Below are 18,100 nucleotides of genomic sequence, written 5' to 3' on the forward strand. Positions count from 1 at the left end.
ACAGCTCAGGTGTTGTGGGGGATGCTGTGTTTGAGAAACAGGAAGCAACCTAAGAGACAGGTGTGTTTGATAAATAGGCAGGGGAGGGGGAAGTCCCCTCTCCATAGCTCCCTAACTCATGACTAACCATAACCAGCTCTTCTTGCCACCAGAGAAACAGAACAGCAAAAGGGGAAGGCAGAGTGGTACCCAGAGGAAAAGACCTGTCTCGCAGTGATAAGGTAGAGTAGAAGCAGAGGCTTATAATAGAGAGTTAAATGTAATGTGCCTTGTCAGAAAAAATAAACGGAAGTAGTTGATTCCTTTCTTAGAAATACCACTTCTTTGCATTGCAGGTATAAAGTCTGAGTATTTTCTGAATGTGCCCCCTAGAACTATAAGAAAAAAGCATAAAATAGGAGGTTAACAAAAAATAAAAATCACAAGCAGAATGCAGAAAGCATAGAAATAAAGCAAGGATCAGGGAGAAGGTGCTTCACTCATCGCTCCTAACTGAAGGAAATGAGGAGAGATTAGTAGTAAGAACTCTCAGAGAGCATCATAAGCTAAGCCTGTAAATCGTACTTAAGATTTTCTAGAAATGTATGTGTATGTATGTACACACACATGCAAACACAATGTGCCTCTCTTTTCAACTAGCTCCTTGTGCCCATCCTCTCAAGTCCTTTGGGGTATTTGAACACTGAATCACTCAACCACCATCATTCACTCCCTTGATACATGTCAGCCAACGGACTTTACCTAAAGGCTGGAGGGCATTAAGACCTTCTACTAACTCAAAACTTCACATGGGGGGCGCCTGGGTGGCTCAGTGGTTTAAGCCGCTGCCTTCGGCTCAGGTCATGATCTCAGGGTCCTGGGAACGAGTCTCGTATAGGGCTCTCTGCTGGGCAGGGAACCTGCTTCCTCCTCTCTCTCTCTCTGTGTCTACTTGTGATCTCTCTCTGTCAAATAAATAAATAAAATCTTAAAAAAAAAAAAAATTTCACATGGATTAGCACGTTCAGTTAAGGTAGGAACACTAGACAACTGCTTTTGTTATATCATTTTTTTTTCTCCTCTGAAACATCTTCCAAATTCAAATAAATTACCACACACCAAAACACTCTGAGTAACAGTGATCCCAGTGATGATATTTAAAATAGGATTTCACGGGGCGCCTGGGTGGCTCAGTGGGTTAAAACCTCTGCCTTCCGCTCAGGTCATGATCCCAGGGTCCTGGGATCAAGCCCCGCATCAGGCTCTCTCCTCCACAGGGAGCCTGCTTCCTCCTCTCTCTCTCTCTGCCTGCCTCTCTGCCTACTTGTGCTCTCTGTCAAATAAATAAATAAAATCTTTAAAAAAAATAAAAAATAAAATAGGATTTCACCTAAACCACTTAAATACTTGAGACCACTTATATTTTCAAACTCCTGAAATTTCACACATGGCCTAGGAAATTCTGTGCTTTAAGAAATCTCCTTTTCAAATGAGCACCTCCCCAAATTATAATTTTACCAACACAAACAAAGCCAAAGATTTTCCTAAAAAGTTTATCACCTTTCTACCCAAGGGCTCTCATTTCATATCTCCAAGACACTAACTGGATTCTCATAATTACTGTGGTCCAAATATATACATATACATATATGTACACACACACACACGCACACACACAATCCTCCCTCCACACTACACTTTTTTTTTTAGTGTGCCAAAATACATTTCAAATGTAGACATTGTTTTGTTTTTAGTGATGCCATTTGTTTTATACCTATTAAACTATACTGTGTTGACACCATCAGCTCCTCATTAAAGGGCAAAATTCTCTAAGTCTATGAAATAAATACAATTATAATGGTAAAACCAAAATTTTCTGCTTCACGAATACACAACTCTCCTAAATATATGGGAGAAATTTAAGGTTTGCTTTTTGTTTTGCTTTTGCAATGAATCCAAACCGCTGTAAGTAATAATTATAGTTGTTACCACTCATGAAGTGCTGAGGGAAACCAAATTTTATCTGCCTTTAAAATGGTTCTCAGTTAACTCTATTCTTCACAGATAAAGACGATAAAAATCTGCTTAGGTCTGTAGAAAAAATGCTTTCACTTGATGCTCATTATTTCAAAGCAACCTAACGTCTTTTAAAAGTAAAAAATAAAAAAATGTATAATTTGTTCTCTAAAAAATTTTAACTCAAAAACAACACCAAGAATCTCTAAACCTTCTTCTGTATAGTTGCTAAAATCTATTCAATTTATCCACTCCAATGAATTGCAAAATCAAAGAGAGTGAATAAAATAATCCTTAAGTATTTCTGATTTGTGTAAAAACAACAATTATTTAAAATCCAATCCCAAAAAGTCTATTAAACATCTAAGACAGCAATAATCATTTAACCCCTCAGTTTCCCAAGATCTAAATATTCTAACAGCCGAACACATCCATAATGTTTACAGATTCATTCTTTTATAACTCTAATAGGTAGAAATTTGCCCATCTATGTTTTGGTCATTTACACCATGGAGAAAATGTCTCGTCATCCCATTAAGAAAAAAATTAAGAAACACAGTTCCTTGACATCAGTCACTGAAACCCATGTATCTGTTTTTGTTTTGCATTTGTTTTTGGTTTTTTGCACACTTCTTATGAAAGTTCTCTATTATATTTATGGCAGATAATAGCTCAAAGAGAATTATAAAAAGTCTAGACCTAATAAGTTCAAACCACTGTTTTGTAGTCGTCAATATTACTAACTTACACTAAGTGCTTAAGAGTGTTTGTAACATAACAAATTCATGTTCTTTATGGATCTGTAAGCAACCAAAACTTTCTCCAAGGTAGTAGAAGCAGGAAGGACCGAAGATTATGGGAACAGTAAATTACAACTACTACTTGGTGTGAGTAAGTGAAAAACCACATGGTACTCCAAAGCTACATGTCTTTCATTCATAAAGAATTGGGATAGGGGGTATAGCTCAGTGGTAGAGCATTTGACTGCACAAAGAATTGGGATAATTGTTATTTTAAATTGTCAGCTTATTTCACCTTCTTAATTCTGGTGCATAATCCAGAAGAGATACAATTATATGAACTTTTAATAAGAAATTAAGCCTGAAATAAGTAATTGAAACTTCAACTGTGCCATCAATATTGATAAACCTTCTTTCTAGAAATGGGTATTTTTGTTTTAGGGGACATTTCTTGCTCAGAATTTCGGCTACCAAAATACTTCAAAGTTTATAAACATGATATGCTCATATCCGTAAGTATATAAATTGCTTACCTCTGTCAAGTGTGGTGTAGGGTTAAATCCACAGAGATTACACACTTGATTTTTGCATTCCGTGCAAGTATTGAAGTTAGGAGGCTCCTTCGAACCGACATTGAGTTCAGTTTTGCAGAGAGGACAGGTTGATTCTGGTTTGGGAGTCTTCTCTACCTTGGGCGTTAGGACAGGCTTTTGAGGCTCCGCTGCTGAAGGTTTGCTATCCTTAACAAGCAGAGGCTTCTTTTCAATTTCTGTTCTTTTTATGGTTGGAACTTGTTCAGCTTTGGGCTCTGACTTTTCAGCCACTGGAGCTTTCGTTTCTTTTTTCACAGGGATAACCTTTGCGGGTGCTGGTGGCCCCTGACCTGTGGCTTTGGGTGGCCCCTGAGGAGGTGGCTGTGGAGGAGGAGGGCCTTGTTTTGTCGGGGCCCCAGGCCCGCTCTGAGACTGAGACCCAGGCTGGCCTGCGGTGGAGATCAAACTTGATGCCTGGCTGAAGATCGATGCTCCAAACCCAAAGAGCTTTCCAGTCACGGTTTCTTGAGGTGTCGTGGGCTGGGATCTGGGGGCATCAGTGATACTTCCCAGATTCAGACTGAAGCGTCTTGACTGCTCCTGAGGCTTCGGGGGCTGCTGAGATGGGGGCGCAGTTTGGCCAGTGGTAGGTCGTGGGCCTGGGGCCGGAGGTGATCCTTTTGGCATCGGCTTGGCATCTGGCTTCGGACTCATTTTGGTTTGTGCTTTCTTGGGTTCTTCCTTCTTTTGAACTGAATCAACTTGCTTTTGACCTTTAGTCTCTGAACTAGGCCCAGGGTGTGAAAGAATTTTTGAATCTGATGCAGGTCGGGGAATGACTTTAGAATCGATGGGGGTGACTTTTTCTCCCGTTGGTGGAAAACTCTGTGAGGGTTTGGCAGCATCTGTTTTTGGAGGAGGGGCTGTTATCTGTTGATCATCCGACTGTACTTTGGAGCTTGGAGTATCAGGTTTTGCTGCTATTGGTGCTGAAGACACAACGTCTGTGGCTGGTTTCACGGTCTTAGGCTGCTTTGGTTTATCCTCAGCCATGGGGACCTTGGCCTGCTCAGAGAGGACCGAAGGCTCTTTGGGAGGGGCCGGCTTGGATGAGGACTCGGCCACAGGAGGCTGCTTGGCTGCGAGTGGGGGAGATCCGTGAATGGTTGGTTGTTTCACTAGTGGCGGGGGCTTTTTAGACTCAGGGGCCTTTGAGAGATCCTGCTTGGGTACAGTATCCTTCTTTGGAGAAGTCTGCTGTGGCTGTGGAGACGGTTTGCTCACTGCGGATGGAGGAGTCACGGGGGCGGTCTTCGGTTTGGGCTGAGGGGACGGTGGAACTGGAGCCAGATCACCTCCTAGAGCTCTTTTCATCTGACAGTTTAAACAGAGCCACTCTTTTATCTAGAAATAATATGAAATAAGGGTCAGAGACAGTAACAATGTGAAGACACAAAACGTAATTTTAAAAATGCTTGGTACCGTTTGAAACTATGTCGCTCCTCACTTGAAACATATAGATCCCAAATTATTTTACTTAATTTATATTAAAATATTATAATGTTAATTACACAGAAATATAATTAGTGAACCTCAGAGAATTAAGCACTCTATATTACTGGGCAAATAAAAAGTAAAAATGATCATAAAGTTGTATTTTTTTCTAATGTTAATTTTATTTTGTGTTTTTTCAAAAGATTTTATTTATTTATTTGAAAGAAAGGAAGAGTGCCAGTGAAAGAACACAGCAGGGGGAGCAGCAGAGGGAGAGGGATTAGTAGACTTCCCACTGAGCAGGGAGCCCAATGTGGAGCTCCATCTCAGGACACTGGGATCATGAGCTGAGCCAAAGGCAGCTGCTTGCTAAACCAAATGAGCTACCCAGGCACCCCTAATTTTGTTAATCTTTGCCCCTGATTTGTACTCACAGAAATAGGAAACACTGTATCATAAAAAGATGAATTATAACAAATTAGATTCCATAAATTACTTCCATTAGATATTTTTTCTATTGGTGGCTCATATACAGATTTTAGTTATACAACCCAGTGTAAGCCTGTCAAATTATTAACACATTGCTAATTTCTTAAATTAGCAGAGCATTACTTTCCCCTCCAAGGCGACATAATCAAATGTGTGAAAACAAAAATTGTTAACCACACTGGGTTAGAAAGAGAACATTCTCTGTTAAGAAAATAAAGAAAAACCAATGACATCTCTTCAAATTATCATAAAAAAATAGCATGATTTAACAGAGGAACTATTGTTTCCTTATAATTTTATGAATATACTAGAAAGAGCAATGTAAGGAAGCAATATACTTATTCAGCCGGTGAGATATATATAGATGTGAGATATACAACACATATATAAACACAGGTATAGGAGTAAGTACATCTGTTCACTTCATGTTGTACCAATTATAAAAAGATGCTGAATTGGATACTTATTTTAGAACATAATTTAAAAGTATCTATGGATAGCATATGTCAATCAGAGAAAGACAATCACCATATGGTTTGACGCATATGTAGAATATAAGGTATAGCACAGAGGATCAGAGGGGTAAGGGAGGCAAAACTAAATGAGGGAAAATCAGAGAGAGACGAACCATGAGAGACTCCTGACTCTGGGAAACAAACTGAGGGTTGTGTAAAGGGAGGTGGGTAGGGGGACGGGGTAACTAGGTGATGGGCATTAAGGAGGGCACATGATGGGATGAGCACTTGAACACTACATCAAAAACTAATGATGTACTATCTGTTGGCTAATTGAATTTAAATTAAAAAATAAATAAATAATAAAAAGATAAATAAAAGTACCTATGTTTGGCATTTACCTTCTTTAAATTCCAAAATAATATGTGCATATTATACAAAATTTTAAATACTTCCAAAGTAATTCAGAACATCAAATTCTATATGATACAATCTTCTCCAACCAAAATAACCAATGTTACCAGTTCAGCACTGAGATTCTCTGTACAGAAGTCTAATGGTGAACAACTAAATATGTGGAACAGAGTTACTGGAAAAGTTTTCCACAATATGAAAGTATGAAGTGTTAGGCTGGCAAAAAGCATGTTCCTATGGGCAAACAACTTCCTTTTGAAAAGAAATTGAAATAGCCTTTCCTAAACTCTTAAAAACTTTTGTCATTTAATGGTTTATACTGTGAAGCTGTTTTAGTAAGAAAACAAAACTTTATTGAATGATTTTCTTAATATAATGGCTTTAAGGTAAAAAAGCACGCTGAATCATTTAAACTCATGCACTTGTATAAAAGGGCTTATTTTGCAATCCCAGGGAAAGCAAACTTTTGTTTAGAGAAGGTTAAAGAGATTGTCAACTCTAACATGTTATATTTCTGTTTTAAAATGTGAAATGAAGTAAAATTAAAACATTTGTTAAAAATGGGTAGAAAGTGTTCATTACATTTGCTTTCGGTAAGAGTACTGAGTATCTGTGTACTTGCAATATTTTTAATATTTACTTTTCTGTATGTTTGAGGCATTTCACAAAATAACTTTTTATTATATAAATATCTGAATTCCAAAACATAAGCAATTGCTACTTATGCCGGTACCCTGATGAAAGGTGAGCTAGAATTTAAGGAAACTTTCACTCTACTTTACCCCCTTCTTGATGGACATAAACTCCTCCATAAATAAACTTTTACCTACTCGACCATCTCCCCTACTGTCAATGTCACTTCTGCTATTCTACTGTTCATTTTTGCTCATTTGTCTTTTTCCACAACCTTAAATGAGACATCACCTCATAATTATGCAGACAAAAGAAAATGTAATTAAAAGCATAATTCTTTACCTATGCTCTGTCACTGATTTTTTTTTCCTGTAAAACATTATGAGATGTGCATCTACGTTAACCACAGTAAATTATAAATCCCTAGGGTTACTGACTTGCATTGTAGTTAGTGGCTCTTAATCTGTTCGATGATTGTTATAACCAAAGCAGAAGCAAAATCCATTCACCTATTCCTTTTTAATTATTTTTTCTTTTTTAGTAAGCTCCACATCCAATGTGGGGCTTGAACTCACAACTGAAGATCAAGTCTCATGTTCCACTGAGTTAGCCAGGCATCCCCACCTGTTTGTTTATTTTTTTTAAAGATTTATTTATTTGAGGGAGAGAGAACATGGAGGGGAGGGGCATAAGGAGAGGGAGATTCTCAAGCAGACTCTCTCCACTGAGCACAGAGCCCAATGCAACGCTCAATCTCATTACTCTGAGGTCATGACCTGAGCTGAAACCAAGAATCTGACTCTCAACCAACTGAGCCACCCAGGCGCCCAAGCCACCTACTCATTTGTTATTCAAGTATTTATTGAGCAACTTCTACTTGGCACAGAGCACAGAATAAGAGACAAGAATCTCCATCCTCCTGGAGACTACGCTGTAGTAAAAAAGTCAGATAAGAAACAAGTTAACATATAACTTGAAGATTATAGATATGTACTAAGTATCTGATGATACGGTGATGACTATTTTTTTCCTTTCTTCCTAACAGGAAACTTCCTCACACCCTCCCCACTGAATACTTCCTCAGATGTGAAGATGTGAACTTCAGAGCTTCACGCGTAGCGAGCCTACCTAGGCTCTCATTCCACTTTCAAACCACTGTAAAATCAGAACACTACCACAGCATACCAAATGCATAATTTACACTAGTAGTGGGAAATACATTTTATATTGCCCTTATTCCAAAATCAAATGTCTCCTTATATTTTATAAATGTATATGACTCTTGTTTCCACGTAATGACACAGGGAAGAGCTGGGAAGAGAGGTAGAAAACCCAAATCACTGCCTCTCCACAGAGGAGAATTCTGCTTTTCTCTTAACACACCCCTTTTCTGAACAGACTCCACTGCCCCATCTTTTGTCCCTTTAATGACCACATTTTCTTCATTTTGATAAAAACAAATAACAGCCATTTTGACCCCTCAGTGTTCCTCCTCACTGCTAGAACATGGGTTAAAATCATTGCAGTGAACACATTATGAAAAGCTTTTTATCCTCTTAGGATTTTTTTTTTTTTTTTTTTTACAAAGAGCCTCCTTTTATATTTAATTCTACTGGCCAAATCTGTTGCAACTAGAAATGATTTTTATCTCAGCACTTAACAATCTAGCACTGAAAACAGAAGCATTTCCAATTCCCTGATTCAACTGGAAAACAAAAACAAAAGCAAACTTCCTATAAATTGAGAAAATGAAAAAGTCCACAAGCCACCCCAGCATCAGAAACCACCTTGTACTTTTCCGGGGGGGCCTTGTCTTCCACCATGCCAGCAGGGAGATGAATGAGTGATAACAGCACCTTTCTCCTCTCAGTCATCAGAATTAGAAATCCTGTGGTACTTCTCTACATTCTCAATTTTTCCTCAAGTATGTCTGCACTGCTTGTGAAAGGTAATTTCCTATATCTCTTTTCACATTTCCAAAGCCAACGTCCCTCACTTGGCCTTTGTCATTGTCTAGATTCTTTACAGCCTCACAAAAAGATCATCTGGGTAAAACCACTAACCACAGAAGGGGTTGGTTGACTCTAACTACTTCCCCTTGCAACTCAATGCTTCTCCCAGAACTGTGAAATGAAGTTAATCTTTTGCATGAACTTCAAAATATATCATTTTGAAATATAAAATGCTAGTACTTATATCATCAATCTATTTTCAGGTCTATATCCCCCAAAGACAGTAAGTAACAAACAGTAAGGACTTCCCAGTAGTGGTCTTTCCACTGATGCCCTGGGGTCTAACTAAGCCTTTAAGCATGACAGATGCCCACAGTTTTGAGCTGTTTTGAATTAAATAAATTAACTGAAAATGTTTGTGCTCTTCAAGCTACAGCTTTCCTGTGTTTACTCTGCTAATTCCCACTGTTTACACAGTTTGTAGGACACGCTGCTGCCTTTGTTTTCTGGTTGCATGCCATGAACAACTTATCCCCATTTTGAGTCAAACTCAAAGAGTCCCTCATAATCACCATACCCACTAACCATACATATTTTCTGCACCTCAAGGCACTGCCTGTTTCACTTCCAAAATTAAACACTTATTTCTAAGTCTGAGCAGAAATGAACCTTAATTTATTACCATCACTTCCTCAGACACTTGCTGCCCATTCCATTTGTTACCCATGTCTCTAATATAGTTGGTTCTCCTATGTCTACATGATTGGGTCTTCATTCCATCGTAGCCATGAATGAGGATCTCAGAGTATCTTAGTCCTTATTACTTCTTCCCCATGCCACAGGAGTCAAACAATATCCAAGGCCAAGGCTGACTCACAGAAGAAGGCTTCTACCAATATTTCATAATAACTTCCTATAACTAGCACTTATTGGGGCACCTGTTCTAAGTGCAGTTATTGGGGCGCCTGGGTGGCTCAGTAGGTTAAGCATCTGCCTTCGGCTCAGGTCATGATCCCAGAGTCCTGGGATCAATTCCTGCCTCAGGATCCCTGCTCAACGGGGAGTCTGCTTTTCCCTCTCCCTTTGCCTCTCCCCCTGCCTGCTCATGTGCTCTCTCGCTCTCTTTCTCTCTCTCTCATTTGTGCATCCACTCTCTCTCCCAAATAAATAATTAAAAATCTTTAAAAAAAATAACTAGCACTTATTCCCTAACATTACACTATAATCATCCACATCAACCAGATAAATGATGGGAAAAATACAAGAAACAATACCAGGGAAGCCCATAACTATATCAATGTGTCCAGAAAGAAGTCTTATCTTCAATATATAAATATTAAAATGAAATAATCCAACTTTATTTGAAAAATGTCATGCTTCACCTATTCCTAAATTCTAGAGTTGATAAAACAACAGGAAAAAATAGTCATCTTTTGCTTTTCCCACCCATACCCTTACTTATAGAGTACATAAATGGAATTCAAGGTCTGGAGACACAACTGTTTAATGAGCTACCATAATTCAATTAGTTCTGAGGAAAGGAAAAAAGAAACACACAAAGTCGTTCATTCACTCCTCTAACTTAATAATCTGAGTAAATGGGATAAGAGACTGGTTAGCCACGATTTCTGCTCATTCTCAGGTCACTGTATACCCTAACATAGACCTGCAGTATAATTACTAAAACACACCTCCCTGTTGAATCCTATCCTCTGGGTTATTTATTAGAGCTATGACATACAGTAATACAAATTCATTGGCTAAGAACTTTGATGGATAATCATAAATGTGTTATTTAGAGGTCTCAAGAAGTACCACTTAAGGTTGTGAGTTTCACCTAGAGAGTTTCAATTAATGTTGCCACTATCAAAAAAAAGTTACCCAAAGTTTTGATTATTACTGATTACTAAAAATTACATTCAGAATTTTAAGAGTATGTCTGCAGTAATAATTGACGATAATTAACTCGATGCATCTAAGCATTGAGGTGAGTTGGCAAATGTTAGGGTTCTAGAGTTAAAGCATATTCTTGCTCACAGCTATTATTCATCTATTTAGCTTCAAAATGGAATGAATATTTCACACACACACACACACACACACACACACACACAAAGTCCAGAAGGCCTAATGACTAACATCTACCCTTCAGTGCACTCCAAACTGGAAATTTTAAACATAAAATCTACATAAAATTTATAATGGAATCTCTGCTCAACACAGCATAGTACTTGGAATAATGGAACATCAAAAGAATAACACAACTTTGGGAATTTATACTTGCTGTGTTCACACCATTCACATTTGCTGTTGAATAAATTTTCTTCAGTTATGCTTTCATCCTGCCTGTTCCTATACAATAAAGACTGGTGGATTCTTACTTCTGAAAGCGTAACAACTAATCTTTTCTGCAAACTGTGACATCCGCATGTACCACTTACTCCATCGTGGCAGTATCCTCATTCTCTCACACGTGAGTCACAATGCACAATGTGTATTCCTCCTGCATTCACCAGAATGCTACCCATCTTTCGGGTCCACACTGAATTTCCTCCTTTATCGCTTAACTTTTCCAGGTCTGTCCCTTCTCAACTCTTCCTGGCATAGTTTGAACATTTAGACTCAGACAGTGCTTTCGATTCTTCTCCAATTACTACTTCTTCCCTCCTCTTTCACATGGACTAAAAAGAAAGCACCAACTTCTCATCAACTATTCTGAACTTTTTTCCTATTTTTCATCAAATTATCTTCAAATATTTACTGAATATGTTATTTATATTATTTAGTTCAAATGCCACAGAAAATATAATTACATAACATATATTACATAATCACATAATGTATCATATTATAAATAGGAAAGCAAGCTATCGCGTGAAAACAGATTGTTTTCTGCTCCTCGAGGATTGCCTAAGCCACATGACCTCCTCCACAGAGGCAGCGACTCACTGACAGCAGTCTGGCTGCAGATGGCTCACTGTGGTTGACATCTTTAGCTATGCATATTAATGCACAATTTATTTTAGCTAAAACCAGGACATTAGCATTTCTCAGAACTGTGATGACATGCTTAGCAAGTGGGTGCAACAGTTTTATTTAAAACAATCCATCCAGAAGTTGGATGGATACATCTCTCTGAAAGTGTGTGGATTATAATTTCTGCTGCATAATTCAGCAGCCCTCACCATATCTTGTGAAACATACACCAAACGTTTTCCTTCCTAAACCATAATAATATTTACCAAATACTGGAAATAACATGTATAAATCCTCAAAAAATAGGATCAAATGATAAAAGCATAGTTTAATGTTTGTCAAAGCAGTCTAAAACCAGAAAACCACTTTCATCAAAGCAGAATTTAAAAAATAGTTACTGTATGTATGTATGCACAAACATGAAAATATCTTTGTACTCTATTACAGCCACAAAAAGAGAGGAGGATCCCAAATCGGTAAATCGAACTTAGATACACTATGCGTTAACACTTCTGAGCTGCTTCTCATATGGCAAATTCCAACTCTGATGCCTTGAATGATTAACATGCACCTTGAACTATTCCACAATTTTGTAGCCTGCAATCCAAGAGTTTTAGTTAGGCTGTGTTTGCAAAGAGCTTATTGAAGTCCTCTTATTTCATTTAAAAATTGAAGAAATAAATTCCATTAATGAAAAGAACCAAGGGTCACCTAAACTTTGTGAACTCATTATGTAGGCTGAAAACTATGTATCTTTAATTACATCAGATGCTAACTGGAATGAAGATAACCACTTGTATGTTGAGTCGGAAAGGAAAAAAAAATGCTTTTTTAAAAATATATATGACATGTTTAAAGTATATTAAATCTTGTGTAAAAAAAAAAAACAACAAAAATGCATGAGGATTTTAGCCTCTTATAGTTTTCTATGAATGGAAACCACTTAAAATTTATTCAGATTTTATACAGTTATATGTATGTCCATTTTCAAGAATGTCGTTAAGGAAAACCTGATTTTAAAATTACATTTAATCACCTTTACATTATTTTCAATTTTTTTATAGATCCTATCCACATTTTCACTACCCTTTATTTCCTTCTGAACATTCTTCTAATCCCTCCTCCATCAAGTTTAAAAACACATAAAACCACACATTAAAAGTTTTCCCAACTTTTACAAAATTCCCAATCAACATGTTCACATAATAAAGCCTGCCACTGTCTTCTTTTGTTTTACATAAGCAGAAATCTGTTCCTAAGAATTATTCCACAAATTCTACTGAAAATTCTGACTTTACTGAAGAAATTATAGAAATGTCCTATTTCTAGCAAATGTTTTACAAGTGATTTTTAAAATCTTTTTTTTTATTAGAGAAAAAAAAGAAAAAGTGGTTTATTGTTTTATATTCAGGTGAGACTAGGTCTCATCTATATAAACTTCATTCTATTTTACAAACAAGATTCTATCTTCATTTGCTAAATTATTGCCTCTCCTTTTGGACTCTGAGTTCTATTCCTGACAGTGAACAAAGTTATCAACTTCATCATCTGTATTTTCAAAATATAACAGAGTGGCTAACTCAGAGTAGGAGCTCACAGTTTTCCTAAAGAACAAAAAAGAATTCAGCCACATAAAACTCTGGTTTAAGCAACAGTGAGTAGGAAGGTATAAAACCAGTGTTCTTGGACCTCGGTTTTGTTTACGCTAAATTCCAAAAATAAACTCCCATCAAGTTAATTTTTTTTAACTTTTAGAATACGTAAAATTTACACACACACACACTCTCTCTCTCTCTCTCTCTCTCTTTAACCTAGAAATTTAAGAAATGGTCTGTTCAAAGGCAACATGGTCTCCTATTAAAAAAAAAAAAAAAGATGCTAAATTTGGGGTCAGCAAATCTAGTTTCCTATATGAGATTCATTGCTAAGTAATTTTGTGGCCATGCAAGTCACCTCAAGTCCCTAACTTCAGTTTTCTCATTGACAACTGTAGTTAATGATAATGGCACTATCCTTATTTGCCTATCATAGTTTTTATAAAGATTAATAATAACGTTATCTATTACATTCAGTTTCAAAGCATTTCCACTTATATTGCCAAATATGATTTTGACTTTAGGAAGACTTCTACATCATAAATAAGAAAACTAGATATTCAGAAAAAAAGAATGACCTGACCAAATCACAAGTGAGTAGCTGAACTAGGGCTGGTATACATACTGTCCCAATCTAAAATCTCACATTGTTTCCACTTTTCCAAAGGGCTTTCCGATGATAAATTTATAAAGAAACACTGAAGATTTCAAATTGCTTTACAATGTGAATTATGATTTCTTTACTCTATTACTCATCTTCAAAATGTGGATACCACCTTATTAAAAGAGAATGAAATGACAAAATACATATAGAGAGCCTAGCACACAGTCTGAAATGCATAGTGTTCAAACTAAGATCTCTCCTTTCTGTGATGGAAGATCAATCTCCTTTTTACGGAAGAAAAAGGTAAGAAACACTGTAGAAAAGTTGTTGCTTCCATGGAAGGTAACAAGAACTACTTCAAAGTAAATTTGTAGGAATATCAGCAAGAGTAAACATGTACGAGGGGTAGAGCTAGGACAACACCCCAGATCTGATGCCTTATTGATGCACTTGATATTGACATGTTTAAGGAAAATAATTAGAAACTAATAGATTAATTACATTTTTCCTTCAATGTATTATCTTTGAACTATTTCTAAGTAAGAGCTTACTTTTATCTAAGCTAATTAAGATATGGACTAGACGTGTTAGAGATGTTTTCTCAAGGGATGTGAACAATGAGCACGTTAACCCATCACTGTATTAAGTTTAGTGATCCAGCAAATGATTTTGTTTAGGTGCAGGGATCTGCTTTCACAGCAGAACATCTGTTCTTACCAAGCTACATAGATCATCATACCAGTTGCAATAATATGTAACAACAGCCTTAGCAGATATTCTGAAAGCTGGATATGCAGAAAGACACCCGAAACATCTAGTCATTCAAAAGCTGAAAGTTAAAAAAAAAAAAAAAAAAAGCAAACTGGTTCTAATGACTAAACTTATGGGTAGAGCATGAGGAATAGATATTTTATACAGGGAACATCCAAATCATGAGAAAAAAATGTTGCAAACTAGATCCTGTCAAAAAACGAGAGCTAGATACAGTGTTTGTAAACATATTTAAGTAACATAGATTTTTTTAAATGATTAATTGGGTATTTCCATTCCTTCAAATTCATTGGAAAACTGTTTTAAATGAAGATAAATTAATTTTGTTATGGACAGGGTTTTCTTGTTTTTTTTTTTTCTTTTTTTTTTTAGGGTATTCTTGTTTTAAATCCATATGATACCATATGGATTCTCAGAGAAGAGAAAAAAGTTCCCTTATCTTTAGAATATAAGAACCTCATACTTAGAATCAAGAGAATGTATTTCTCTTCACTGGATTCACATAAAAACAGTGTCAGTTAAAGCACACATGACTGTGATAAAGGATGTATCAAAAACCAACCAAATTTGCCATCATAGGCATAAAGGCATTTCAAATCATTATCATGTTATTTAGAACCAAAAGTTCTCGTTACGTGAACAGGTAGAATGCCAAGGCTAAAGGTGAAAAATCAAGAATCTGAATGCTTTACCCATTTATCCAGTCACATCATGTAACTGTTCAACCAATCATTTGATGAATGAGGATTTTTAAAATTATTCAAGTGTTAATTATAACATGAACTTACAAGTTTAAAAAAAATAGTACGAAAGGTACAATAAAAGTAAAGTCTTCTCTACCACCAAGCCTTACTCTCTGCCATCAACCAATGTTAAGTTTTGCTTTGAGTTTTTCAAGTGGTTGCCAGTATCAAGTAAGTTTCAATTTATAAATTTAAAATATTATATATTTTCACTTTACTATAAAAGCTACAGTTTTTCAAGACAACCTTACACTACCACTACTTTAGGACTGTCTTAAGCAATATCCAAGAAATTATATTTATATTAAATTATCTTTAATGCATATTTATGTATTTATATTATATTAAATTATATTTAATGCATTAATTATATATATTAACATGCAATAAAGTCATAACTTTTTCAGCTTGATTGCTCCACCATCTAATATCATGTCACATTCCACCACGGTTATGTAATCACATTTTAGAAAACATTAATGTCTTTCTAGTTTTCTTCATTTCTGGGTACAGTCAGCTATTCCATCCCATTCTTACTTCCCATTTTAATAGGAGAACCTCCTCCAGTGATTGTGATGTATGTACAGATATGTACCCATGTATGTATAGCTAGAAAGAGGTGATAACTTGTACGCATCCTTTCATGTGTTAGAACATTCTTAGGCTGCCCTCACAGTCTCTCCTGATATCTCGCCTAGTTACAGAATTCATCTTATCATCTCATCTGGAAATTTAAAGAAATCACTCCCCCTAACTACTGTCTTCAGTGTTGATAATGAGCATGGTAGCTGTCTGATTTCTCATCTTTTCATAGACAGTACCATTTTTCTCTATGGAAGTCTTTCAAGGTTTCTCCTCATCTTTGGAAATCTAGTATTTCCTCCAGATGCACCTATCAGTCATTTTATTCATCTTACATGACCCGTGGTTGGGCTGGAACAATCTGAAGAGCTTACCTCCATCATCCTGATCCTTTCTTTCTAATCTCCTATCAGGGCTCTTACGTACACACTTCATGATTTTTAATATTTCTCTTAGAGCCCCAGAGTTTCCAGAGTTATAGATAACCATTTCCCCAAAATGTCTACAACTCTATGGGCAGGCATCCAGAAAAAAAAACCCACACAGGAGATAAAATGCCCATTCCCGAGACTCTACGTCACCATAGGAAGTAGTAAAGAGAAAAATCTCAGAATTCTATGCATTTCTGGGTACATTCCCACCCTCTCCTTCCTTACCTATCTCCACACCCAAGCTTTAGTTAAGACTATATACACAAGTTGGACCTCTAGTCACCATTAAAAATTCCAGATTCCCAAGTTATCCATCAATTCCCAGACTCTAATTCTTCAATAGGAAGGAACTCCACCATTCAACCCCCTCCACATATGGTCCATGCTCTGACCTTCTGCTACTTCATTTCTCTCCATAACATTTATTACCAGCTATCATACTATATATTTTAGTTGTCACTCTTATTAGAATATACTTTCTATGAGAGGAGAATGTGTATCTACTTTGTTCACTCTTGATATGCCCAGAGTCTAGAGTGGTGCCTGAAACAGAGTAAATGCTCAGGAAGTAGCTGAATAATTTTTAATTGTCTTAATTCAGCTCTACAGTCTGGAAAAATCCTGGGTCTTTTCCAGACCATCAAGTGGACCCATTGAAAACTGAATGTAGAAATTATTTATGAAATATATTTAATATATTTAAATATTTCTCAAGAACAAGAAAAATATTTCTAAATTCTTTATATTTCCTGAATTAACTCCTTCTTACGAGGTCAGGTGTTTTGTTGTTTTATTTTTCACTAGTTCACCTGGATCCTTCATGTGGTATTATTGCTAAAATGTCAAGTTAGTCTCTTCAAACCAGTCATTTATGGTGAAAGTCCCCATTACTTATGAGGTTATCAACAGAGGTTTTTCTGTGTTTGTGGAACATTCTGCTTCCCCATTAGTCCTCTCCTTTGAACAGGAGAACATGGGATGGCAGATGGTCGGTGTCCAGGTAAGCACAGCTTTACAAGACAGTATGAGATCAGTGCAGTCGACTGACAGTTGAGTCATGTTTTATTTGTTTGTTTTCTCCTTTAAACCACTCTCTTGTGTGAGAAGGGCATTACTTCTAATCTTCTTCCAAAGACCCTAGTTTTCTCATGAGGGGCCATTAAGCAGCTCATCCCTACACTGGCAGGATGCTTTGGCTAAAGGGAAGGAAAAATACAGCCTCTCCCTACTCACTGTCTTCCCACTGGAGATTAGGAAAGAGTCCACCTGTCATACTTTTCCTACCACAGTTTTTTAATCTGTTGTTTGATCACTACCCACAACCCATGACTACTCTCTATTTTTGTTCATTCCTAGCTTAGAGCTCACAGAGACTCCCCTGAGGAAGCCACTTGTACAGTGGTTTCCTTGGCTCTTTTTGTGCCATCTTCTTGCCATTTTCTATCTTCTAAGAATTCAACATGTCAACTTATAGACTACTGGTGGTCTGTCCCATTTTCTGGAACCACTATACATTCAATCTTTCAGGAAGTGGGATTTTTAGAGAGAGGAGGTGAACTTACTCTGCCCAGTCTTCCTTTTTAAGAGGAATTACGTTGCAGTCTTTGCATAGAATCAGGGGTGCAAGACCCTTGTGCTACATCAGCAAGCTACTAAAAATAGAAAATTCCCTTTTTTAAACACTATTCCAGCT

General features: G+C 36.7%; 1 protein-coding gene across 1 annotated transcript in view; it reads right to left on the reverse strand.

Moving 5' to 3' along the window:
* The window catches only part of PCLO (piccolo presynaptic cytomatrix protein), a 397,938-nt gene that overhangs the window by 365,921 nt on the left and 13,917 nt on the right, over nt 1–18,100 (reverse strand). Inside the window, exon 3 of the mRNA XM_080818063.1 lies at nt 3,269–4,672. Within this exon, the coding sequence (XP_080674189.1) occupies nt 3,269–4,672 (1,404 nt within the window). The remainder of the gene's footprint in view (nt 1–3,268; nt 4,673–18,100) is intronic.

This window comes from Martes martes (assembly GCF_963455335.1).
Source record: "Martes martes genome assembly, chromosome: 11".
In the NCBI taxonomy this organism is placed as follows: Eukaryota; Metazoa; Chordata; class Mammalia; order Carnivora; family Mustelidae; genus Martes; species Martes martes.